The 24202-nt window shown below is 41.3% G+C and overlaps 1 protein-coding gene across 4 annotated transcripts in view; it reads left to right on the forward strand.

The window, feature by feature from the left end:
• The window catches only part of LOC106922992 (pleckstrin homology domain-containing family A member 7-like), a 140449-nt gene that overhangs the window by 106150 nt on the left and 10097 nt on the right, over positions 1 to 24202 (forward strand). For 3 of the 4 annotated variants that reach the window (XM_088006550.1, XM_088006552.1, XM_088006553.1), the window contains 14 exons: positions 3631 to 3809; positions 8428 to 8973; positions 9352 to 9907; positions 10213 to 10296; positions 13471 to 13524; positions 16403 to 16468; positions 17939 to 18019; positions 19161 to 19310; positions 20243 to 20344; positions 20571 to 20682; positions 21668 to 21789; positions 21879 to 22073; positions 22192 to 22288; positions 23149 to 23240. In XM_088006550.1, the coding sequence (XP_087862676.1) occupies positions 3631 to 3809; positions 8428 to 8973; positions 9352 to 9907; positions 10213 to 10296; positions 13471 to 13524; positions 16403 to 16468; positions 17939 to 18019; positions 19161 to 19310; positions 20243 to 20344; positions 20571 to 20682; positions 21668 to 21789; positions 21879 to 22073; positions 22192 to 22288; positions 23149 to 23240 (2436 nt within the window). The remainder of the gene's footprint in view (positions 1 to 3630; positions 3810 to 8427; positions 8974 to 9351; positions 9908 to 10212; positions 10297 to 13470; positions 13525 to 16402; positions 16469 to 17938; positions 18020 to 19160; positions 19311 to 20242; positions 20345 to 20570; positions 20683 to 21667; positions 21790 to 21878; positions 22074 to 22191; positions 22289 to 23148; positions 23241 to 24202) is intronic. The other variant, XM_088006551.1, reaches the window with a different exon arrangement.

Genomic DNA, 24202 nt, shown 5'->3' on the forward strand with positions numbered 1-24202 from the left:
CAGATGTCTTTGTTGCCTTCGAGGCGGTTGAGGCTACTGCTAACTAGCTGCTAATGTGCATGCTTTTGCTAGCTAAGTTTTTTTTTTGCGTCTGTCATGGGTAAGTTCAAATGTATTGACAGTTGGCTATCAATACATTTGAACAAGCAGCTGTTCAAATTTTGGCTTTGCAATAGCTAATTTCCATTTGCCAACCCATAAGATGCTAAGGTGAATTCTGTGGAAAAAAAAAAACGTAGAACTAAGATGGTGAATACTGTAGATTTGTGTCGTGAAACTGGTCTTAAATTTCATTCATAAAGGTCTTTAAAAGGTCTTTAGATTTATCTTTCAAATGCAGGTTTTCACATAACCTGTCAGGGATGATATACAAATGAGCTTCAAAAATAACAATCATCAGACAAAGACAAGGTATTAAATCCTACCTTTGCCCAGTTTTAATTGTCAGTGCGCGGATGTGAAGCCTACCTGAACACCCTGACAGAGCAGGCGTGCTTTTCCAGGTTATCCAGTCCCGGTTGGGTCGATCCAGCAGCGCAATCAGCTCCAAAACATCATGAAGTGTCGGGTTCAGAGCCCGTGTTTTGGGCATGCTGAGCCAGGGAGCTTTATATCGAAGCGTTTTTCTCTCGTAATCAGGGCTAAGTTTGCGTGAGCGGCCGGGGCAGCTGCTCTGTAAGAAGTGAACGTGAACGAGCACGGCGTTCGCGTGCGCGTTTGTCGGCTCCTTTGCCAGGGTTTATTTAGAGTTTACAGTAACACAGCAGGGGCGACAGTCTGCTTTATCCACCAGTGTTTGGTGTGTACGTTAAAAGCGTCCATGTGGGCGTAATGTTCGGCGTGGTTGCTCACTGAAAGACGAGAAAGCCAAGCTGCTGAAACGCGCTCGTCTTCTAATCTGAACCGGAGAACAGAGAAAATGTCTGTACTGCAGCCAAAGTGGATCCAAGCGCTGTACAACCCCCCCGCTGTCCTGCATTCATTATTCAGAGAAGGAATTAGAGTACGGGAGATTCTATGTTTAATTACTTTTCATTTACATGCATCTGTTCTCGAGAGAGGACTCTCGTTTGTCTGCTGGTCTCAGCGGCCGAGACGGTGGAGGACGGAAGGAAGGAAGGAAAAGGGAAAGTGGATTCTTTAAAAAGCTGGGCTCAGTGAAGTGCAGCCCGACTTCTAAGGGGAACTAATAACCCCACATTTACAACAAAGACCTATTTATCAAGGATACAAAGCACTTAGAGACTATTAATTAATCAGCAGCTGTTACACAGAAGGTCTTCCTTAAATTTCCGACTGGTTCTGCTTGTTTTTTGGCGTGTTTCTCGTGTTCCTGAAGTTAGTTAGAAGTAGACAGGCATCAATTCGAGTGGTGAAGCTGGAATATTCTCAGCCTGTAATCAATTCTTAATGGATTTTCAATCAGAAAGCTTCTTGGTATCCACCTCTTGAGGCTCCTCTCTGGACTTGGCACAGTGACCTACGGGGAGGCTGCAGATCTCTTTTGAAGAGCTGGTTGCCACGGCAGCCGTAAACACTCTCGATTTTCAAAAAAGATTTCTCAACACCCTCCCCTGCTTTCCATCTCTACTCGTTGCTGCGTTGTCTGTTTTTTTTTATTTTCCTGCCGTTTCCACCTACACAACCGGAGTAGCTTTTTCAAAACAGATTCTTCTTGTGGGTTTCTCAGTTGTGCGATAGCCTGGGAGATAAAAGAGATGGCTCTGAACCCAGAGCCGCAAGAAATAATCCTTTGGAGCCACTTGGGACAGTGGAGGAAAAGACGGGAGGAATACTGTAACATTTAGCACCGCCAAAAGCGACGTGTCGCTTATTCACAAAATAGGTGTGGATGTGAGACAGAACAACAACATCCATTTACAGATGTAGCACTGCGCAAAATAATTCATATCCCTTGAATATTTTCACATTACAATTATAAATGCATTATTCTAGAGAAGGAAACGAAAGGAAAATCCTGTACAACTGATGGATACGCCACTAAAAGTTTGCTAAAGAGCATTAGTGAACAAATAGCATTGTGAAGATAAACACCATCCATCATCCATAACGTCAAACCCACCAAAGCCATCCGTCTAAATGGTAAGACTCAGTAAGGAGAGCATTTAATCAGAGATGGAACCAAGTTGCCCATGGATACGGTGGCCCAGAGGGGACAATGAAAAAATTCACAGCACAGCTGCAAAAGCTACAAGATAACAGTGAAACCTGCGCCGTGTTCAGAACAACGCAGCCATAGTATAATTTCTGTTTATTCTGAAACAGAAATTATGCTAAATCGGAAGTGATGCTAAATTTGTTAGCATCTCTTCTGTCAGATCATAACTTCCGCATTGGTTTTTTGTTGTGTTGTCGTTTTTATTAGTTGCGTTGTGATTTTTGTTTTTTTGTTGTTAGTTTGTGACTGGTTATGTTGTGACTTCAGTTATTTTGTTGACTTTTGTTGTGTTGCAGCATCAGTTACTTAATAGCAAGTTGGTTTTGTGATGCAGCTTCTTCTTGTTGCATTGTGACATTGTTATATTATGGTATTTGTTGTTACTTTGTGACTTGTTTTTTTTGCGATGCAGCTTTTTCTTTGTGACATTTTCTTGTTGCGTTGTAACTTTTTGTTGCGTTGAAACTTTTTGCTGTTATGTTGGCCTTTATTGTTTTTCTTGTGACTTTTGCATTTTGTTGACCTATCTGGGCCTCCGTACATGGTGAATTCATTGGCGCTCCAGACATCTACGTCAGGAGGGAGAGTCTGTCAATTCAACAATTATTGCACAAATCTAAAGTCAGTGGAGAAGTGAGGCTAATGTTGAACAGAAGTTAGTAGAGGTTCTTAAATGTGGGAATGAGGTCTTACTGTCAGACGAGACCAAAAATGTAACTTTGTAATTAGATACAAAACATTAGGTCTGGAGAAAACTAAAACAGCAAATCACTCTTTCTATACTTTTCCCCTTTTGAAACACAGCAGCTGAGGCTCCAAACGTCTTGAGACGAGGGCAGACCTTTTCCTCCCGGTAGGAAGGCAAACGAAGGTCTTTCCTCCATCTCAAAATGAGCCGAATACAAGAACACCTTGGTGTCTTTAACACCACCACGAAGCTTGTGGTCTCTCTACCCTTTTAGTTCTGCTTGTTGGTTCATTAAACTACAAGAAATCCAGTCTCTTTTCTCTTTTAGGAGCTATCGTTGTTCATGTCATTAGTTATTCTAAAAGACGTCTTCCAGGCATCTCATGATCCAACGCTGTAGCAGCTTTTACATCTGTAAAGTAGGTGTCTAAGTGAAAAGACCTCAAGGTAAACAATTTGAAAGGATAATTTGTGTTAAGCCTTCATTATTTCCCATTTTCCATCATATCAATGTATCCTTCCTTACGCTGGTGAAGGTTGTGGCCGTTGTTGAACCCAAGTGCCTGATATTTATGTCTGTGCCACCGTACTGTGTGATTTCTCCCTCTCTGCATTGGTCAGTGCCTGCGTCGCCATTGATGTTTTCTCCCTACCCCGCCATGGGACAGCATGCTGCCCTCTCTCTTCGACCCCTGCACTGTTGTCCAGATGACCTCTGTTTTCCTGCAGCCAATCTGACCTGGCCTCTGCTCTTTTCCTCTAGGCTAGCCACACCGGTATGCGTTCATACATTTACAAGCAGAGCTCTGTGATTGGCTCACAGGCAGAGCACACTGGCATGCGGACGTATTACTTCAGCACCGACACCCAGGAGGACATGAGCACCTGGCTGAAGGCCATGAACCAGGCATCGCTGATGCAGAACCACCCCGACAGGCTCAGGTAGGCCCTCACACCCGAAACCTTACAGCACGCATTGCCAGAGGAGTTTGGTTCTCACATGAGATCCGTTTCTACTTTGGTATTAACGTATATGGCAAAGAGAAGATATTCATTTGTGTCAACACCATATATAGCTTTTAGCAGAGGTTCAAAAACGTTTCCATGACTCCCCCAAACAGCATCAGCTTCTGTCCGAGGACCCACTTTGAAAACCAACACAGCGTTCTACAAAATATGTAGAAAAACATCAACTTTCAATGCTTTTTTTTTTTTTTTTTTCAATTTTATTCACTATTGAATAACTATTGCATTCGTTAAGCATAATCTTCTCATACCTTCTGATCTAAGTTGGCCATGATGCACCATTTTGCATTTGCTAGCTATGCTAGTAGCTACAGTTGGTTGAAGAGCAAAGCAGCTTAAAAATCAGAAAAATTAGCATGGCAAATAACATTTCAAGAAATTATTTAAATTTTGTAATAATGATTGGAAAAACAGACTAGATGTTTGATCAAACTTGTGTTTAATTAAAAATGATTAGATTTTAGTTTTTTCTCATCTTCCCTTTAGCTTTCTGAGGCTCTCCTAGCGCCCCCTGGTGGTCCTCTACTTTAAAAACACACTGTTTTGTAGGACCACCGTTATCAGCAGTATCCTCTTACTCAGACTGTCAATTTTGAATTCTAGGAAAAGTCAAAGGTCACAAAAAACTTACTATGAGTAAATCCCTCTTTATTATGACATATTAACTGTATGAACTCAAATACTTCATATATTGTGCTATTGTGTTATATAGTGCTTTTCTTTACCAACTAAACACTGACATCAAAGTAACTAATATAAATTGTACATGTATCCAGAAATCATCGTAACCCAATGTGAAAGATGTGAGTATTTGCCTTCAGCAGGGGCTGAAACCTTGACCCCTATCAGACTTATTTTTATTTTTACCAAAATTGAAAATAATTTTTCCAGAATTCCAAGGTTTGTTTTTTCTTGACTCCCCTGGTTTTGCTTCTGATGAGGGAATACTGCGCTGTTATTGTCACAATCAATTAAACTATTTTTTGGACAGTTTTTTATTTTTTTATTTTTTTTTAATGTTGGGAATAAAAGATATAAACATTTATCACAACATTTAGTGGTTTTTGTCATAATAATGATGAAAGTGATGAATGCATTAAAAATTCATGAGTCTTTATGGTGACATCTGCCACAGCATAAAGCCAGAGGTTCACACACAGAAACGCTGCTCCAAAAATCAAGACATGCTCATTAACGATGGGCCACATAACACAGTTTGTCTGCCAAATTAATTAGTGTAACTGATCCACTAAATATTTGGAGTTTGAAAACATGAATTTATGATGATAAATCTAATATTTTTCCTCTGATAACAATAAAGGATGTGATAGTTACCTACCACAGTTATTTATACTGTGGCTCTTTGAGTTTGTCAACTTTATGTATTCTTTAGCACATTTAGCAACAACACAGTTCAAAGTTCGTTACACCATAAAAATATAATACAGCACCAAGCACCAAACATTACATTTTGTCAAATGCCATCATTAAAATCATCAAAAATAATCATCAAACATATTCATTAATGTTCCAGTTATTATTAATCAAAAGCAACTCTAAACACGTGGAGTGTTAGCCTTGATTTAACGGAGTTCAGTGTTTCGGCTGTTTTGGAGTTTTCTGAAAGTTTGTTCCAGGTTTGTGGAGCATAAAAACTGACAATCACTAACTTCTACTCAGAGTGGACAGCTGTCACATGTGGGGTCCCCAATGTTCAATCCTGGGGCCTCTCTTATTTAATATCTACATGTTCCCGCTAGCTCGGGTTCTAATAAGTAACAACTCAAGGTTTCTACCACAGCGCTTTTGTGTTGAAAAATGTTAAAAGTTCAAAAATGTGGAGGTCCATGAGCAGGCGTCATAATCTGGACAAAATGGCATGTGAGGCAGCTGCAGGGATGATGCAATCGGTGCGCATCACCTTGCACGCAGTTTAATGCGTCAACTATAAACCTAGCGTAATTCATCTTTACCGTCATTGTTAATGGTGTACAAACAAGGGAGGGAGGGCTGTTCTGTCTTTGAAACTGTCGGGGGGAGGGGTTGGGGGGGGGGCCGGACAACGACGACGACACATTCACGCTTTTAGATAGATTTTTACCCAAAATGCAAATGGAAAAAACCGTGAGTGAAACGGTGACTGGGACTGACTAGTACATATTCCATTGAGGGAAAGTAAGTTTCACATCTGCTCAAGCCCCCTGGTGGTTGAAGAAAAATCCACATATAAACCAGAAAATACAATATATGAAAAAAACACTGAATGCTCTCTGGTATGAGGAGGCGGGCCGGATCCGGCATTGCTCAGGGGGCCGGACCAAATGACGTGGCGGACCCCTGCTTTAGGTCCATATTACCTCTGGACCTAAAGCGAAACAATCAAGAAACATCATGCAGCTTCAGTTATCGCAGCTATAAACTAGGTCTGTAACGTGTTCTGGTGCTAAGAACATTAAGTGATTTATAAACTAACATTTTAAAGTCTATTCTCTGATCTATTTGACTTTATGCTTCTGTCTGCCTTTAAACTCACCACTTCCCTTTAAGTATTCAGCCTCCCATCGAAATGAATATCGGAGATCGCCGTGTTCATCAGCCTTTGATAACATGTATGACATCTTGGTTTCTCTCTCTGGCCGACTGCTCTGGGTTGCTTGAGCGTCCGCTCCGTGCGCAGCGTGTTTGTTTTTGTGCTTTGAGACATCGCGTTCAGACGACGGCGTTTTTGAACCATCGGCGGCTCCCTTCATGTGTTATTAATGCGTTGACGATGGGAGGTAGCGCAGATCAAATACGTGCGGTCCCTCACTGACAGGCTCAGACGCTGCCCAACGCCCCCTCCCTCACACACTCCCGTCCTTTCTCATTACGCCGTTCTTACGAGAGGAAATCCCACAACGCACCGCTGCCTGCTTCTGAATGACAGAAAGAAAACTGAGCCTCCGACAGCTTCCAACCGGGAGTTCTCTGAACTTTCTGCTAAAGCTCCCCTCCTTTCCGGTTTGTTTGCCTGCGGAAGCCGTGACAGCAGCACTAAAACCGCCTGGCACATTGCACTTTGTTGTTGTTAAAATTTTCGGTTGTAGCGTTTATTTTTCATGAGTATTGACAGGATGCAAAGGGAGTACCAAAAGTACTTTGAAACTAGCATCAAATGGGGTCAAAGCAGTCGCCAGTGTGCCCGTTTTACTGAATTATTTTTAGATAGTAGCTGCCGGGAAGGAGAATCTTGGCACCACAGGCTTTCCTATTATTATGCAAGGTTTTTCTTTCATGACAGAAACCTGAATATTTTGCAAGGCTTTTTCACGTTGGACTTAATTAATGAGTTTCGAATCAGCTTCTGCCTTTAAGGCTTTGCTTGTCAGCTGCGATGCTTTAAAAAAAAAGAAAAAAGAAAGAAAGAAAAAAAAGATCTGCACAGTGTATTTAGTTCTGTCCTTAAAGTAGAAGATGAGACTTAAAATTTCTCTTTTATGTGACAGCCATCTACTTTAGATTCTGTTCAGGACAAAAGAACAAAGATCTAAACTCTCAGAACATGGGAATACGATGTTCTGGAGATCAAATGACTTTAATGAGCTTATTATTTAGTGAGCAATTAGGTATAAATGACTTTCTTTGAGCAAATTAGCCAGAGAATATCTTTAGTTTTTTTTTTTTAATCACTAGCGGCACCATGCTGCAAGTATTCATGCCCCTTCAACTCTTCCACATGTTAACCAAAACTGTGAACAGACCAAAAGAATCTGAAGCAAAATTATGAACACGTTTCCAAGCAAAAATCTGAAAAGTATGATGTGTGTTTGACTTTATGCACCTTTATTCCAACACCCCTAAAGAAAATATATTTAAAAAGAAAATATGTTCACGAAAATTCATGCAAATCCAACAGAATCCTGCAGTTTTTGGTGCTTTTGCAGACTTATGAGTTTATTGCAAATTTTCTGCAAAAGTTGTCAACAAAAACATTGAGTGCAACTCACCGACTCCCACCTGCAGGAGGCAGTGTTTCTTACTTCTGCGGCCTGAACCTTATTAATATCAATAATTTGATATTGAACAGGTTATGGTCTGTGGCGAGTCTCAACAATCAAAACTATTAAAGAATTTAAAGAAATGTTTGGTGTCATTTTGCTCATCTTTTTTTCTTTGATATGTATATTCCAGATTTCTACGTGTTTTGATGAGGAAACAATATATTTCTAAAGTAGTGTCACAAAATCAGTGATTTGATGGCAAAAAAAGAATCATCAAACTACATGAAAACCATGGATAGCAGCAGACGGGTCAGGGAGAAGTTTGTAGAGAATTTTAAAGCATCTGTAGATTATGCAGCAATATCTCAAACTTTGAATATCTGCGTCATAAAGGTGTGTGATACCATGGAAATACAGAGCCCATATTGCCGACGCTAACGTCAATACTTCTTATTTCAGTTTGACATATCATCAAACCCCTGAGCTTTGGGTATTTTTGTAGAGTTTCATTGAATTATTTAACATTATCTGTCCGTGGGTCTCCTTCTCTCCAGACCTGTTGACCAAGTCACCTCGTTGTTGCAACAAGCTGTCCCGCAGACAAACCACGTGAATCACCAGAAGATGAAGACCGTAGACTCTGAGACCACAAAAGCAATCGTCCACGAAGTTCTGCTGGAGCCCATCCATCGTAACACAGAGGAGCTCTACAGCTTTCACCAGGACGCCGGCAACGTCACCCTGGAGCGCCACGCGGGGACCACCTCTTTGGAGACGGACAAACAGAGCCCCCTTACATCCAGACCGCCAGCCGCCTCCGCCCTCCCGCTGTCGGACCGCGCGTCCGCCTCTGCTCCCGTGTCCAGGGTGACGTCCCGCGCTCCGTCCCGCTCTGCCTCGACGTTGCCCTCCAGCCTTTGCACGAGGAACGGCCTGGTGTCCACGCCCAGCCCCATCCTGGAGCCCAACGGCATCGCGGCGGGGACGTACCAGAGGGCGCCGGAGCCGGCAGCCTCCGACACATTCAAGCATCTGCAGAGGAGAAACACTCTGGAGCAGGTGGAGCAGTGGGTCAAAGTTCAGAAGGCTGAGCAAAGGGGGTAGGTCAATATTGTTCACTTTGCATAAAAACTTTCTGATTTTACTCACTTGATTTTCAGCTATAAAAAATGTTGCTTCTTTGAAACGGAACTTCACCCTTGATGATCTGGTGATGAACATCTTCCCTCTGGGTCCTTGCTACCAGCCTTTGATACCATCCGTGCACGTTTGTCGTAGAAATGCAGCTACTGACTCTTCTAACTTTCAGATCACAACTCAAAGCTTACAGCCTTTCCAGTCTAACTTTTTATTTACATTGCTTTTATTTTCACTTTATGTTATAAATTGTTCCTGGGTGTCTTGAAAGACACTAGAGATTCAGAGACTCTCGTAATGGTAATTATTGTGTTGATTTCCGTCGTATTCCTCTTCAACAGCCCGCCCTCCAGAGAAAACACCCTTCCCCGTCGGACGCCGCCCACGCAGCACAAGTACACCTCCATGGATGCCTTTCAGACTTTGCCAAAAACTCCGCGCCACAGCCCCCCGTCGGGTCGACTCGGCGAGTACAAGTACGCCCAGGACCGCCTGAGCCACTTCCGCCTCACCCCAGACCAGGGGGGCCCGGGGTCCAACACCGTGCTGCAGCTGTACGAGTGGCAGCAGCGCCAGCAGTTCCGTCATGGCAGCCCCACGGCGCCAATCTACACCCCGGCCCCGGATTACCCGTTCGGGCCCCGCCCTCCGTCCACCGTGCCGCCCTCCTCCTCATTGCGCAGGTCGGAGGGGTCTCCTCGCTGCGTGTCGGTGCCGCCGTCGGCCGCAGACATCCCGCCACCGGGGCCTCCGCCAGGCACCAGCAGGACGCTGTCCCCCAACCGAAGGCCGCACACTCCCGCCGAACGGGTGACCGTAAGGCCCGCTGGGGACGGGCCCCTGCTGAACGTCCCCTTCACCTTGTCCCCCCGCAGGAGCAAGTCTCAGATGCTGAAGGTAAGAATAATACTCAACAGAATCAGAACAACCTTCTTCTACATTACTGCATTTTTATGAGTTTATCCTCCAATAAGACGGTCAGCAGTGGTTCAGTAGTGTTCGATTCTGTTTTCATGCATCCTAGAAGAAAATGTCACAGCTTTAGAACAGTGAAATCCAACTATTCCTTGGAATATAAATATATATAAAAGTATAATATTAATATAGACGTTACATACTGCAATTAAACCTGACTGTAACAGTATCTATTCTGAGTCTGTAGCTCCAGCTCACCCAGACCAACACGGATGTCTGTGTTGCAGGCTGCTACTATTGAGAGACGCTCGATGCCTCCAACTGGCTACATCACTCACACAGTCAGCGCTCCCAGCCTTCATGGCAAGACGGTACGTTTAATAACTGCATTCACTTCTGATGCACACGATGCCAAAACCTTTAAGATTTCAGGCTCTGCGTTGCGGAGCTCCTCGGTTCTGCCAGCGGAGGGTTTTAGCGACCGTTTGTGGATTCATTTCCTGGTCAGTTGGTTGTTGATCAGAGAACTGTGAAGTCCACTTTATGTGTAGCAGATTTTTGTTTCAGCCTCTTTAATCTTTAATTAAGCTTCAGTTCTGCTTGTCCAGATCAGCGATGAGTCACACAACACATTACACTGCAAAAACCCAACATCTCACTAAGTATTTTTGGTCCAGTTTCTACTGCAAATATCTTGGCGCACTTGTAATAAGATGCTAACTATTAAGAAAGAGCAATAGCAATAATCCATAAGGTGGGACATTTAGAAAGCATTAACACCTTATTTGTGAAATCCAAATTATGAGTTTTTTGACCTGGTGAAATGACACAAAGCCAAAAACAAGCAATTTTTGGAAAACATTCAACAATTGTTTAAGACTAAAGAGCATATTTATAAGTTAAAGAAGGTAATGTAGACATTACATACATCTATATTACAGTTTAAAATATGCAAATTCAGATCTACTAGAAAAAACTTGAATCATTCAATATTAAACTTAGACCAAACAGTTCAAATTATCAGATAAATATATGGTTATTGCTGGATATAATATATAATATTACTAGTGAATTGTTGCTGGTGTTTGTTATTAATTTTAGTTTTGTTTTTTGGTGAAATTTAAAGGAATAGTCATTGTTCATCTGCTGTGTTTAAAATTAGATGCTATATTGATGCGTTTACTATTAGATACTGGTTTAGTTGTTACATGTATGAATTATATGTTAATGTAGATGGTTAAGGAGGAGGAATTTTGATAAGTTTATACTTCTACCCCCTTCCTTGAATTTGTAAAACAAAAGCTTTTACGTTAAGCTTCATGCGGGTTTTTTTTGTACATATTCAAGAAATAAACAAGTAACTTTTCAGCAAGAAATACAAGCTTGTTTTAATAATTCCTCAATATTGCTGCCATTGTAATAAGACATTTTAACGTGACATTTGCAGTAGAATCTAGACCAAAAACACTTGGTAAGATTTTGTGTTTTTGCGTTGTAGCGCAGTGACAGTGAAGGTATTGAAGAGCTGAGTGGGTTTTTGTTCAGCATGTGAGGTCAGTGTTGAGAGCTGCCAGACTGAATATCCTGCGGTGCCTCCCGACAGCCGGAGGAGCTCACTCTGCTCCTCATTCAGCTGCGCCGCCACCAGGCCAAGATGGCCGCTGTGCGTCAGCAGACCTTAGCTCAGATCCAGCGGCTGAGCGCTCCCAGAGAGTCCTGCCACCAAAACCGCCTCCTCACCACTGTCGCCGCTAGCGACAGCCCCCTCCTCCTCAGCGCCACCGCGTCTCCTGAGTCGCACCTTGGAGATGTCGGCCCCTGCAGCGTCCAGGTGGGGCCCCAAGAGGCATGGCTACTCCTCCCTCATGTTACCAGGAGCTGGTAGAGGCTGCCACTAAATCTTCATTAAAGGTTTTCTAACGTTAAAATTATACATATAAAAGAAAGAACTTTGACCTTTGACAATTTGTTACTTTTTTTGCAACATACATCATCAAATTTTATTCATTATAAAATATTAATTTTATTGTATTGACAAAACTTTACATCTGTAAATGTCTAAAGCTGGTAGAAACACCTCAAAGTAAATGAAATCCAATTTGAAATGACTACTTTTTGCTGTTGTTTTACATAAAATCCTAATAAAATGTGTCAATCTTTGTGGTGGGAACACTTCCGCTAATGCGCTAAGGGCAGAGCTAATTTTCTGTTTCACGCTTTTGCTAACTTTGAAAACATTTAGCACACTTAGCTTCCCCTAAAATAAATTTTCCGGATAAACTCTAAAGCGGTAATTTACTTGGTTGTTTTGTAACATTTCGGGTGAATAAAGTTCAACATCTTTGTTGAAGTTTTGGTTCTCGTCTCGTAGGAATTGTTCGAGCCGTTAGCCATTTATATTCACCTCTTATTTTGAAGTTGGTGAAGACTGTTTACTCAGCAGTTTTGTTTTCTCTTCAGGTCTACAGGTCTGATATATTTTGAATTGAAGTTTGCGCTTTAGCATTAGCTTTCACTAAATACCGTGTTGGTGTAGTGCTTAGATATTACACCAACTCTACACCATATTGCTGCTAATACTAGCAATTTAGCATTAGCTTCTACTAAACACTGTGTAGATATAGCACATAAGCATTACACCACAGCTAACTTGTTGCTAATATTGGTGCTTTAGCATTAGCTTCCACCAAATACCATGTTGGTGTAGCACTTCAGCATTAGCGGACCTACCGTTTATGATTAGTGATTTAAGGTTAGCACAACTAACTGTTTAACTAGCGGTGGCCACCACTGGTGGTAATATAACATTTTTTGCCAGTCACTGTGTAACATCAATAAAGAATCCCGTCTATACCTGGACTACATGACCAAGCAGCAGCCTACTTTAAGCAGTGGCAGCCTCTACCAGATCACTCCCCTCCTCACAGAGCGCTGGCCTGGCTGCAGAGACCCATCCACCTCTTTACCATCTGCTGCTCTTTGGCTGATCCGTCTTCATATCTTGCTTCTACCGATGTCGTCTGTAGCATGATGTGTTGCGATCCCTTTGACGTCCACAAAGCCATCCCATGCTTCAAGTGAGCCGTTTGGCCGGTCCTGATTACGTGTCTTGGTGCTGCGTGGCGTTCCTTTCGGTCCTCGTCATGAAGCTTGTTTTGATGTTGCCTGTCTGTGAGATGAGTTCACGGCTCCCTCTGATGGAGCTGGTTGCTCTTTTTTTATCTGTTGTGGACAGCGTGTTTAACCGGATCTCAAATCAAAACGAGTGTAAGACGTTTTTCAGTGTGGGTGCAACTTTGTCATTCTGCATGTCATCAGGAAGTCTGTGGTTGATGCTCGGGGTGCACCCATCGATTTCATTCATTTTGGGCAATCTGTTTACTTCTGCACAGATATGAAAATCAGTCACTGTCCCTTCTTGTGAGAGAGGGCTGGTGATCGGCCTGAAAACTGCAGTCGGTGCACCTCTAGTTGATGCTTCTGTAGAAGAGTGAGACTGCACATTGTTGGGTTTGTTTCTGAATCGGATGGTTTTCACCCTCCAGGCCGATGACACGTACATGCAGCTGAAGAAGGACCTGGAATATCTGGACCTAAAGGTGAGAAAACAAATTGCACAGTTCAGTCTGTTGTATTTTCTCTGATTTGAAAAGCCTCACACTCAGACTAACACGCCGGTCTCTGTTACTGACTGCACCCTTCTGTTCTACGCCCGACCCTGAACGGTTGACCCAAAACATTCCAGCTGTAGCTCCAGATTATTTAAGAGTGGTGTTCCTCCCAATCGCTTGACCTGCTGTTAGAAGCGGCCGCCATGTTGTGACTGCGGCTCTTGTGTCTCTGTGATTTCTGACTCCCAGATCAGAGCTCTAGAGCCGCTGATCCTCGCAGTTCACAGTTTACTACTGCACTGCACTGCTGGGCCACTCAGGCCTTTAATGAACGTAAGCTCTATTTGTATGTAGCTACGTGTCTCTGTGTCCGGTAAATGTTCTCCAACGTAGCGTGTGTGTGTGTGTGTGTGTGTGTGTGGGGGTGTGTGTGTGTGTGTGTGTGTGTCTCTGCTTGTGCATGTTTGTGCCGTGGCGAGAGCAGGGAGGTTTCTGTGTTGTGCTCTATAGTAAGACCATCCCATCGCTTTGCAGCGCTGCATTCACAGCTCAGACAGCATCGTGACTCCATACCTCCCCTCCACTGTGTGGCGATGTTGGCCAGGCTGTTGAGTACTGGGCATGGGATGGCTCGGCAGTGCATGTGTTGTGGCTGTGGCTGTGACCCGGTGGTTGAAAAGCCAGCTGCTTCTACCATCGCCTCTGAAACGCTGCACCTCCCTCACACATTGTTTTAATCCTCGACTAAATAAAAATGGATCTGTCATAGATTTTTGGCAATAACCTAATTGTTAAAACTGATATTTACAAGTAGGTTCAATTTATTTTTTAATGTGTGGTTCTGTTGAGAGGTTACGAGCTGTTACTATCTTACTTGCACTTACGTGAAGATGTTTACATTGCCATAACAGTAAGTAGCAAAAAAATTGCTTTTATTTTGAGCAGAAAACCAACAAGAAGTGAGTGTACTTCTGCTAAATAAAGTAGTAGTTTTCTAGAATGTTACACAAACTCTTAAATAATTTTGCTATCTGATTATTAATCGAAAAAATAGCGCTGTATTGACAAGTTGAGTGGAAAGAGCGAGGATCTTCACATTGCTGCATCATTTGCTACACATGATCAAACGTTCACTAAAGGAACGATGCTTTAGTGTCACATAAACAAAATGTTTATTTTATGTTAAAAAGGGAATTGAATTCTATATTTATTTGCATTTTGTAATGCATTTCTAATATTGCATAAAAATCACTTAGATGGTAAGTGAAACATCAGCAGAATGTGCCAACTTTTTTACCCAATTAATCAATTAATCATCAGAATAAATCAATAAAATAATCAATTAATAAAATAATCATTTGTAGCCCTACTACATTATGTTCAAAGAGGCGATGCTTTCTCCAGACAACCCTTGCAAACAAGTTAAACTTGTTCCGATTTTTTTTTACTTCAAACTTCATATTATATTTGAGACCTGTAGTTTCAAGTTTCTTGCAATTTTCCTGGCCATTACCCCATCTGACACTGGCCTGAGTCCACTGACACCTCCACTCCGGAAAAGATTGGCAGCTGTCTTAAATGTTTTCCATTTGTAAATAGTTTTTTCCCTTTGTAAAATATTGGGTTTCAGATTGTTTGGAAATGGCCTTAAAACCGCTCCCAGACTGATGGACAGCCACAGTTGCAGGACGTCGCAGATGCCTCCTTCTTGGCATTTTAATAACACCCTCCTGTTTGCTATACTGCAACAATCGCCCCAACTTCCTGCTTTAATAGTCGGGCTGAAATGATTAATTGGATTAATCGTGATGAATCGATTATTGAAATAATCCTCAACTAATTTAATAATCGATTAATCGTTAACTGGAGTATACAAAAAAGACAAATTGTTGAAAGAACAACTTATTAAGAGCAGTAATTAAGCCAAACATGTACAAAATATAAACATTTTGCATTTAAACTAAAAAAAAAGCTTTGTGAATATGTTCAACATAAATACCTCTAGTGGCATGGTTTTAGCTTCACTTGTTTCAAATGCTGTAAAATAATAAAGAATTTAACACCTTTTGCTGTCCAATTATTAATTGTGACATTAAGTTAATCAGAAAGGGTTGAGTTTTTCACATGTTGATGTTAGAAGCAGCAGAGGCACTGATGGTCCAGTGTATGCTAAAGAAATGCTGTTGTTAAAATTTAGATAATAAAATGTCTATTTTCTTATTTAAAAAATTAATTATATCTTTATTTTAATCTTTTAATGTATTTCTGATTTTGTATAGAAAAGGCTTTTGAGTGGTTACGTTGAAAAATCTGCAGAATATGTCAAATTTTTAAACCGATTAATCATCCGTATAATTGATTAATCGATAACAAAAAAAGTGTTAATTGCATTTAATTTGCTGATGAGTTATGATGCACTTATCTGCTGCGTCTTTCATTTTCCCCTCTAGTAGAAGCGTCAGCGGAGGCCTGTCATTATTAACTGCTCAAAAGCTTTCAACAGAGCCTCACTTCAGAAATCCAACCTGTCCCTTTAAATGAGCCCTCACCTGTGTTCTCAAACGTTCTCCTGTTAGACGGATGAATAATCTGAAGGCAACAAAGGTTTTACAGGCAAGTGAATTTTGTGCAGAGCTTCAAAGTGTCCATAGCCACCGTGTCGTTCATGACCAGACGTCGCTCACCTTGTTCATGTTCACAAGGACAAGTGAATGTCAACGACAGTCTTCCCCTGGCTTGTGGTAGTCTACAGCTGCTCCCAGTGTTCTGCGCTTCCCTTTGTCTCGGCGCTAATGTAGCGAGGAGCCAGACGCCTCGCCTCAGCAAACAGCTAACATCTGGGTCTGTTTACGTTGAAATGTTGCAGGTAGCTGGAAGTCAGGTGCTGAAGGAGGCGGGGAAGCCTGTCAAGGTTGCAGAAAGCGATGTGGATGTGAGTATGACGATCCATACGCTGGAGCCATTTTAACCGCATAAATAATCTGATTGAAATCCTCTTTAGACAGGTTGTCAGTTTATTGAATTTCTCCACCAACATTTATGGATTTCCAATAGAATTAGAACAGAATTTATTTTCTCTTCTTCCTTCCTTCTTTCCTTCCTTCCTTGTGTTTTTTACAGTTATTTAAAGCCCAGCCTTGTTAGAAATCTCTGCTGTGAATTCCTACTGACCTTCTGGATCTAAACTGTGGAACTGAATCAAAGGACTGATGTCTTTGTGAATTTAAAAAGAGGTTAAAACATGGAATTTGCAGATTAATTATTTATTGGAGCTATGAATACTTCTGGTTAGACATTAGAAGGTAACTAAGTAAAGTGATTTAATGTGATGTGTCTGTAAGTCTAATAAAACATTAAAATAACAGGTCTGATATTCAACAGAGGGCTTCTGGTAAAAAAAAACTAACCTCTTTGATAGAGAACAAGGACAGTGCCTTGAAATGATGGTTTTGTTTACATCGTGGTCTTTTTCTAAAAAGCAGTAAACGCAGCACTTTGCCCTCCTTCCTCTGCTGCCCATAAACAAGCGGAGATTGAAAGCTGTTGAAAACAACTCAGTTCACTCAGAGTCAGAAGTAACGAACGGCAGTACAGCTGTCCTCACTAAACCTACTTAAGATGATTTATTTTAGAAATGTTCAATATTTTAAGAAATGTATGTTTTTTTATGTTAAATTATTTATTCAAGCTAAAAATATTCAACAGATTTTCCCTCTACTCTACTGTACTGATGTTCGGTCAAGCAGAAAGAGTTTTTCGCATGTTGCAGATGCATCCTTTGCTACAAATGATCTAAAGGAATTCTAATTATTTTCTGATTTTAAAAAAAGCAATGTATTTGTTCATTAGCAACATGAAGTGGACTCTATTCATCTTTGACTCGGATAATCCAAACAATTTCCCAAACCTTACTTACACTGTTTATGAAAGTTCACGTGAAAGAATTCCCATTATACAACTATACCTCAAGAACGGGGGTCACCATGGAGACCACGTGACAATGTGTCAGATTGATGACATGACCTCAGATCAAGCTCAATTGAAGATAGCGTTTATTGTTTAGCTGCATTAAAACTTCCATCAAAAGATGGTTTGTTTGAGCCGGTTCTTGTAAAGTGAACATTTCTAACACACCTGCACCAGACAGGTGGCGTTACGACGCAGTAAATATTCACTAATCCACCCATTTCACCCATTAAAAGCGGCTCTTGCGGATCACCGTTGACGCCCTGACCCTCTGTTCTGTATGCAGTCAGCGCAGCTGCAGACACACGGCTTTAATTAAGTAAGAGGGCCACTTCATTATCAGAGGTCGATGCGCAGACACTCTGATTAGCCCTTGAGAGCGACTTCATCTGGGTAAGCACCGCATGCCCACCCAGCTCTGCTTCTCCCCCTGCAGGTGAAGTTGAGTCGGTTATGTGAGCAGGACAAGATTCTGAAGGAGCTGGAGGCGAGGATCAGCTCCCTGAAGAACGACAAGGTAACCCGTCTCTGGAACGCAACCCCACGATTACGCTGGTAAAAAAAAATACAGAAGAAAGTAGAGGTTTTTTTTCTCTAAATAATGATTTTTTTAAGGTTGTTTTGGCTTTAGTGGCCTTTATTTGATAGTGAATTGACAGGAAAGTGGGTAATGAGAGAGAGAAGACATGTGGCAAAGGTCACCAGGCTGGGAATCAAACCTGCAACAGGAAGGACTAAGGCCTCTTTATGTGGGTTATGCTTAACCCCTCCGCCACAACAGCACCCCTAGATAATTATTTTTTTCCGGTTAAAGGAAGGAAAGCAGCACCAATGTCCAAGAATCATCAAACTTTATTTGGTTTTTATTATTAAATGCCATAAATTAGTCTGAGGAGATGGAATAAGTGACGTTCTGGTGAGATGTTGCCTGAGTCGGGATGTTTCGTGGTGAAATGCTGCCCTCTAGAGGCGGTTTTAACTCATCACAGTCCAGCTTCTCAACATGTCTCAATCCAACCCTCTGTTAGTGGAACAATGCTCTCCTCAACTCAAATTAGTTTTAAAGAAATGTAAAAAATATATATATATTTCCTATAGATTTATTTCTACTATCTCTCTTTTTTGTTTAATTAAACAATGTGAACTATAATAATTTATTATTTGCATGTTTTCAAATAACAAAATGAGCTGCAGACGACTACAGATAAAGGCAACTGCTCCATCAGCCTTTACTTATCCAAAAACAGAATAAATGTATTTTCTTTTGAGAACTGATGTGTGTAAAGTGTGAAAGTGGACATTTAAATGTCCCCCTATGAAAGCTTATAAAAGACACAAGACATGGGCTGCACCAGTATTAAATCATATCAGCCTCATTGAATAAATTAATATTATCAGTCCAACAGTAAAATATTTATCTTTGTCCATCAGGATATCTTTATTATTTTTCAGCAACTTTAGATTATTTAGATTACTTAAAAAACTTTAAGTATTTTTTCCTCCCACTCTCCTTTGCTGTTCTTTTTTGTTGTTTGTCTTTTTGGTTATTTTGCAGATCAATGCTTCTGTTTGCTCGTCTGTAATGTTTTGTGTGCTTTATTGGTGAATAAAACAACCGATAAAATAACTTACACCGGCCAACTTTTCACCCGTTCCAGGACAAGTTGGAGAGAGTGCTTGACGTGTCTCACCAGCAGATGGAGCAGTACCAGGAGCAGCCAGCTCACGTCCACAAGATCGCCTACCAGCAGAGGCTGCTGCAGGAGGACCTGGTGACCATCAGGGCCCAGATCTCCCGCGTCTCAACGGTATTCATGTCTGCTGTGTCTGTCACCGTCGACTGATAGTGCTAGACTTGGTGAAAATGGTCATATTTAATTTTAGGGATGAAACGATTAATCAGATTAATCATGATTAATTACAATTAGTTGGATTAATTGAGATTAATCATGATTAATCATGATTGTTAGTCGGATTAATCGTCATCTAATTTGGTAATTAATCGTTAGTTGGAGTATCCAGACTCAACACTGGGCAATTTTCTGAAAGCACAATGTTCTCAGAGCAATTAATTAAGACAAAACCGTACAAAAAAATTTACATATACATTTAAGATGTATAAAAAAAAACCTTCTTTGTAAATGTGTTCTACCCCAAACTCCTGAAGTGTCATAATTTTAGTTTCACCTGGTCCAAATTCTGCAAAAATAATCTCCTATTAAGTGCTTATTATTATCCAAATATTATAAAAGCCAATCATCAGATCAGCCTACGCTGAAGTGATGTGAAGTGAAGCAGGTCTGAACTTTTCTAATGTTGATGTTGGGTTTTTTGCTGTAGATTCAGCCTTTACTACAAATGATTAAGTGTTTACTAAAGAAGTGCTGTTATTGCATTTTAGATTAATAATTTTCTAATTTAAAAAAAGGAATTTAATTATTTTTTCATTTGCATCCTTTAATGCATTTCTAATATTGCGTAAAAAAGCTTAAATAAAAAATCTGCAGGGTGTGCCAATTTGTTTTATCTGATTAATCGATTACTTGTCATAATAATCAATAGATTAATCGGTAGCTAAGATAACTTAGTTGCATCCCTATTTCTTTTATACATTCATATGTTAGTAGGTAAAAAAAGTAATATTTGAACTGAAATATTTTAGTTTGTGCACACAAATCTTGCTTCAAATGCTACCAAATGGTTTCAGAGTGTGTGTGTGTGTGTGTTTGGGTTTTTGCAGGAAATGGCGCGTGCGTGGGAGGAGTACAACCGACTGGAGCAATCAGTGGAGCTGCTAAGGCTGGCACTGCAGGCACACATGGCCCACAACGACACGTCTCAGGTGGGACTTCCTTCTGCCCTTTAAAAAATAAAACCCTCAGCTTGTCAGCAGTTCTGAATGTTGCTTCTCCACAACCTTAAAAATGAACAAATGTTCAAACCACAATACACTGTCTTCAGTCGAATGGCAAAAACAGAGCTTCCACACATTTAAAAAAATAAATAAATAAAAGGTGAATTAAGTAAAAAAAAACATTCTGTGTGTGTTTGCATGTGTTGAAATACAGCAGGAAAAGGCCGAACTGAAGCGGGAGCTGTGGAGGATCGAGGACGTCATGGGTGGTCTTAGCGCCAGCAAAGCCAACTACAAGATAACTGTGGACTCTATTCAGAATCCAGGTGAGAATCAGTCTGTTTGCAGACGACACTGTGGTCACTAATGAAAGCTTCTCTAATATTGTGTAGCCCTATTCCTTTCTTTGAGTCCTCTGGTCCTCCTAGAAACTTAGGTCTTAGTTCGGTTGAAGGGAAGTCTGGTGCGGTTAGAATGCTTATGTGAAAGCCAAGCAGATCAGACACTGCTTCAAAAGCAGGAAGTAGACTATAGCGTAAGGCATTTTGGGTAAATACAACCAAAACAAAGATAAGTCATGTGATAGCAGGAGATATGGCTCATGGTCTTTTGGCAAAGAGAAAAGAGAAATCTTACAGCCACTAAGATCGAACTGTACTCCATTTTTGTTTAGATTTTATGAAGAAGGAAGATGTGCTTAGGTACATATTTTATGCTACAAATTCAATTGTAGACGTTTGTTTTTCTTAAATCTTAATGATTTGTTTTGTAATGTCTGCCTCTTGGTGCAGTTTTTGGATTTTCTGGTTCTGATTGCTTATTTTTCATCCGATGATTACTTTGATAAGACGTAAACCAACCGTCTGTGATTGACTGGTCATGTGGTTGATTTTCATACATCTTAAGTTGTGAACACAATTGTTTAAGCGTTAAAAACGTAAAGTGCATGTGAGAAACATGCAAAGTATGTCTTTCGGATGTTTTTGCACGTTTTTTGGCCCTCCTGGCATTCCATACCTGAGGAGCATGAGAGTCAGTGTGGAGTGACAGTAAATTAGAGTTTAATACATATTGAGCAAACTTCTGTGAGATTCAGATGCACACACCACAAATTATTGTTTGCTAACATAGATGTATGTGATCACATCAGTCTCACTGCCCAGTCATATTTGGTTTTTTGAGCAAAACTGGCGGAAAAGTGAGGGTGTATGATACATGAAATTAGCCTCTTTTAATTTAGCGTAGCATAAAAAAGCCATTTTCATCCCACCTTTGTCTAAGCATACAGTCTTCTGTGTTGACACGCCTCAGCAGACAGGAGATTAGTGCCTTCGGTGTCGGACCAGGCGGTGCCTTCCGGCGGCGCGGAGGTCCAGCCTCCCCCCCGCAGCTCCATCTCCCACACTTTGCCTCACAGCACCGTGCCAAAGTGGGTGAGTGTCCTTCCTCGCCCCTTGCAAACAGAATACACCACAAACCTCCTCCGCGTGCCTGTAACAGTCCTGATCCGACCACCATACAGGCAGAGGACGACGCCCCGCCCAGGCCGCCACTGCCTCGTCTCTATGACTACGAGGAGACGCCCCCTGTGGTGCCCCCGCTCCCCAAGGAGGCCTCAGTCATCCGCCACACATCGGTGCGAGGGCTCAAACGCCAGTCGGACGAGAGGAAGCGGGACAGGGAAGGCGGCCAGTACATTGCCAATGGAGACTGTAAGGTATCGTCATTCATTTCTCCTGAAGTGGGGAGCCTTCTACAAGTAGATACGATACAGCTAATCTGTGTAGGGTGATAAAAATGTTAGCATCTCAGCCCGTCTTTGATTTCTGTTTCAGACTGATTTGAGGTCATACCTGAGCGAACCAGAGCTGCCAGGAAGCAGCCAGCCAATCACAGCGTCTGAAGCCGACTACCGGTATTACCCAGGCAAAGGTAACATGAGTCACCTTGGAGCAGAAACGACCCAAAGTCTTAATCACTACAAGCAAGAAAAACAACACTTTGACATGTTTTTGAGTGTTTAAGTAGGTGTTATGTCTACATGGAAGAGAAAATGTTCAACAGTATTGGCCATCTCTTAGGCCTAGTCCGAACAGACTCGGATATCTGGGAAAATGAACACATTGTTATGCATTTTTGCCTTTCATCCAAATGGAAACTCAGTTTAATATCTCTCAAAATAAAAAGAGGAGATTTGAGGAAACTCTGTATTTGTGTTTGCATCTATACATGGAAAAACTGAGAGTTAGGGTCCCGCGCATTACAGTCTTCAACACAACTCCAGTCGGCATCATCTTGTGTTTTACTAACTTTACATTCAAATATGTTATTTAAAAGCAGGTCAACCTACATATCTGTTGACACAATTAAACGTCCTGGAGCCATGTTTCACTCCTAACAGGAAGAAGAAATCTAATGGCTGACAGGTTTTAGCTTTGTGCTACACTGCCCCCTATGGGTTTGGCATGTTTAAAACTCAGGGGCGGATTTGTACTGGTTCATGTAGATGGAAACCTTTCTGAAAACGATCCCACGTGTACAACATTATTTTTTTAAACGATGTGGTGGAGATATTAATTTTTATAAAGACACAGCTACATGTGAACAAATTGTCCTTAAAGGAAAAGTCTTATGTCTAATGTTTTAAAATGTAAGTATTATTTTTTGAGGGAGGATTATTGGTGGCTTATAACTGCAAAGTGGAAGGACAATTATAAATGTTTTTCTTTTTTTTTACTTTCTAAAAATAAAGCTGAACTAAACCCATGACTGTTGGTTCTGTCGTCAACTAGGTTTGTTAGGAACCACGTCTCGGCTGGACCAGTCCAACTCCATCTCATCCTACGTCACCTTGAGGAGGGCTCCCGGCAGCGCCGCACCAAAGGTCAGTTTGTTACGGCACATGTGGAAAACGACAATGTGAACAGACTTATGTCAGTGTTAGAAGTGGGCCCACTCCAAAATTTCTCAACTAAGACAAAACTTGGATGGGAAAAGCAGAAGATCTGACAATTAGAAAGCCAAGAGTTTACAGATGGGGGTTGGATGGCAAAACCACATAAAACAGAGTTAAAACCATGCAAACTAAGTTACCTAAGTTTGCTAAAAAAATATGCAATTCCTAATTTTCACAGATTGTTTCCTTAACTTTCAGCCGTTTGATGCAAATCTGCAGGGCTGTATTTAAAAGCATATGGGCCCTTGGGCTGCAGTCACTTTAGGTTCCCTATTTGGCCCCCCAAAAAATATTTTACTCAAGCAAATAACCAAAACACAAACAGAATGAAATTGTATTATTTTTATTGTTTAAATGGATTAGAAATGCCTCCACCTCCTCCCTGAGCTAGTGTTACTGTCTGAAGAAACGAACCGCTACCAGCTAAAAACAACCAATCAGAGACAGGCGGAGGGTCTTAGCACGGTCACTCTACCTCATGTTCTCTGCTAAATGTGCTAGTGACAGAGAAACAACTTACAGGAAAACATTTTATCCGCCAGCATCGGAGGACATGCTAACTAGCCTCAGCATTCATGGCTAGCTGCAGAGCAATAGAGATCAAAGGGGGGAGAAAAAAAGGGCAGCACCACAAAAAGGGTGAGTGGCAGCACTAAGACCCGCCTCCTGGCTCTGATTGGTTGTTTCCAGTTAGCACTGGGAGAATGAGGTGAGTTAAATGTTTTTCACAGGTTATTTGTCTCATAATAACCAACTAGGTTATTATGAGACAACCTAGCTGTCACCTGTTACAACATGGTGACAGCTTTAACAAAACATATATTTTTTTAGAAGTCGCATACTGCTGCTTTAAGTCTTAAAGTATGGAACTTTGAAATTAAACGTTTTTA

The sequence above is a fragment of the Poecilia mexicana genome, unplaced genomic scaffold (genome assembly GCF_051168715.1).
Source record: "Poecilia mexicana isolate PSO_F unplaced genomic scaffold, ASM5116871v1 scaffold_6, whole genome shotgun sequence".
NCBI classification, from domain to species: Eukaryota; Metazoa; Chordata; class Actinopteri; order Cyprinodontiformes; family Poeciliidae; genus Poecilia; species Poecilia mexicana.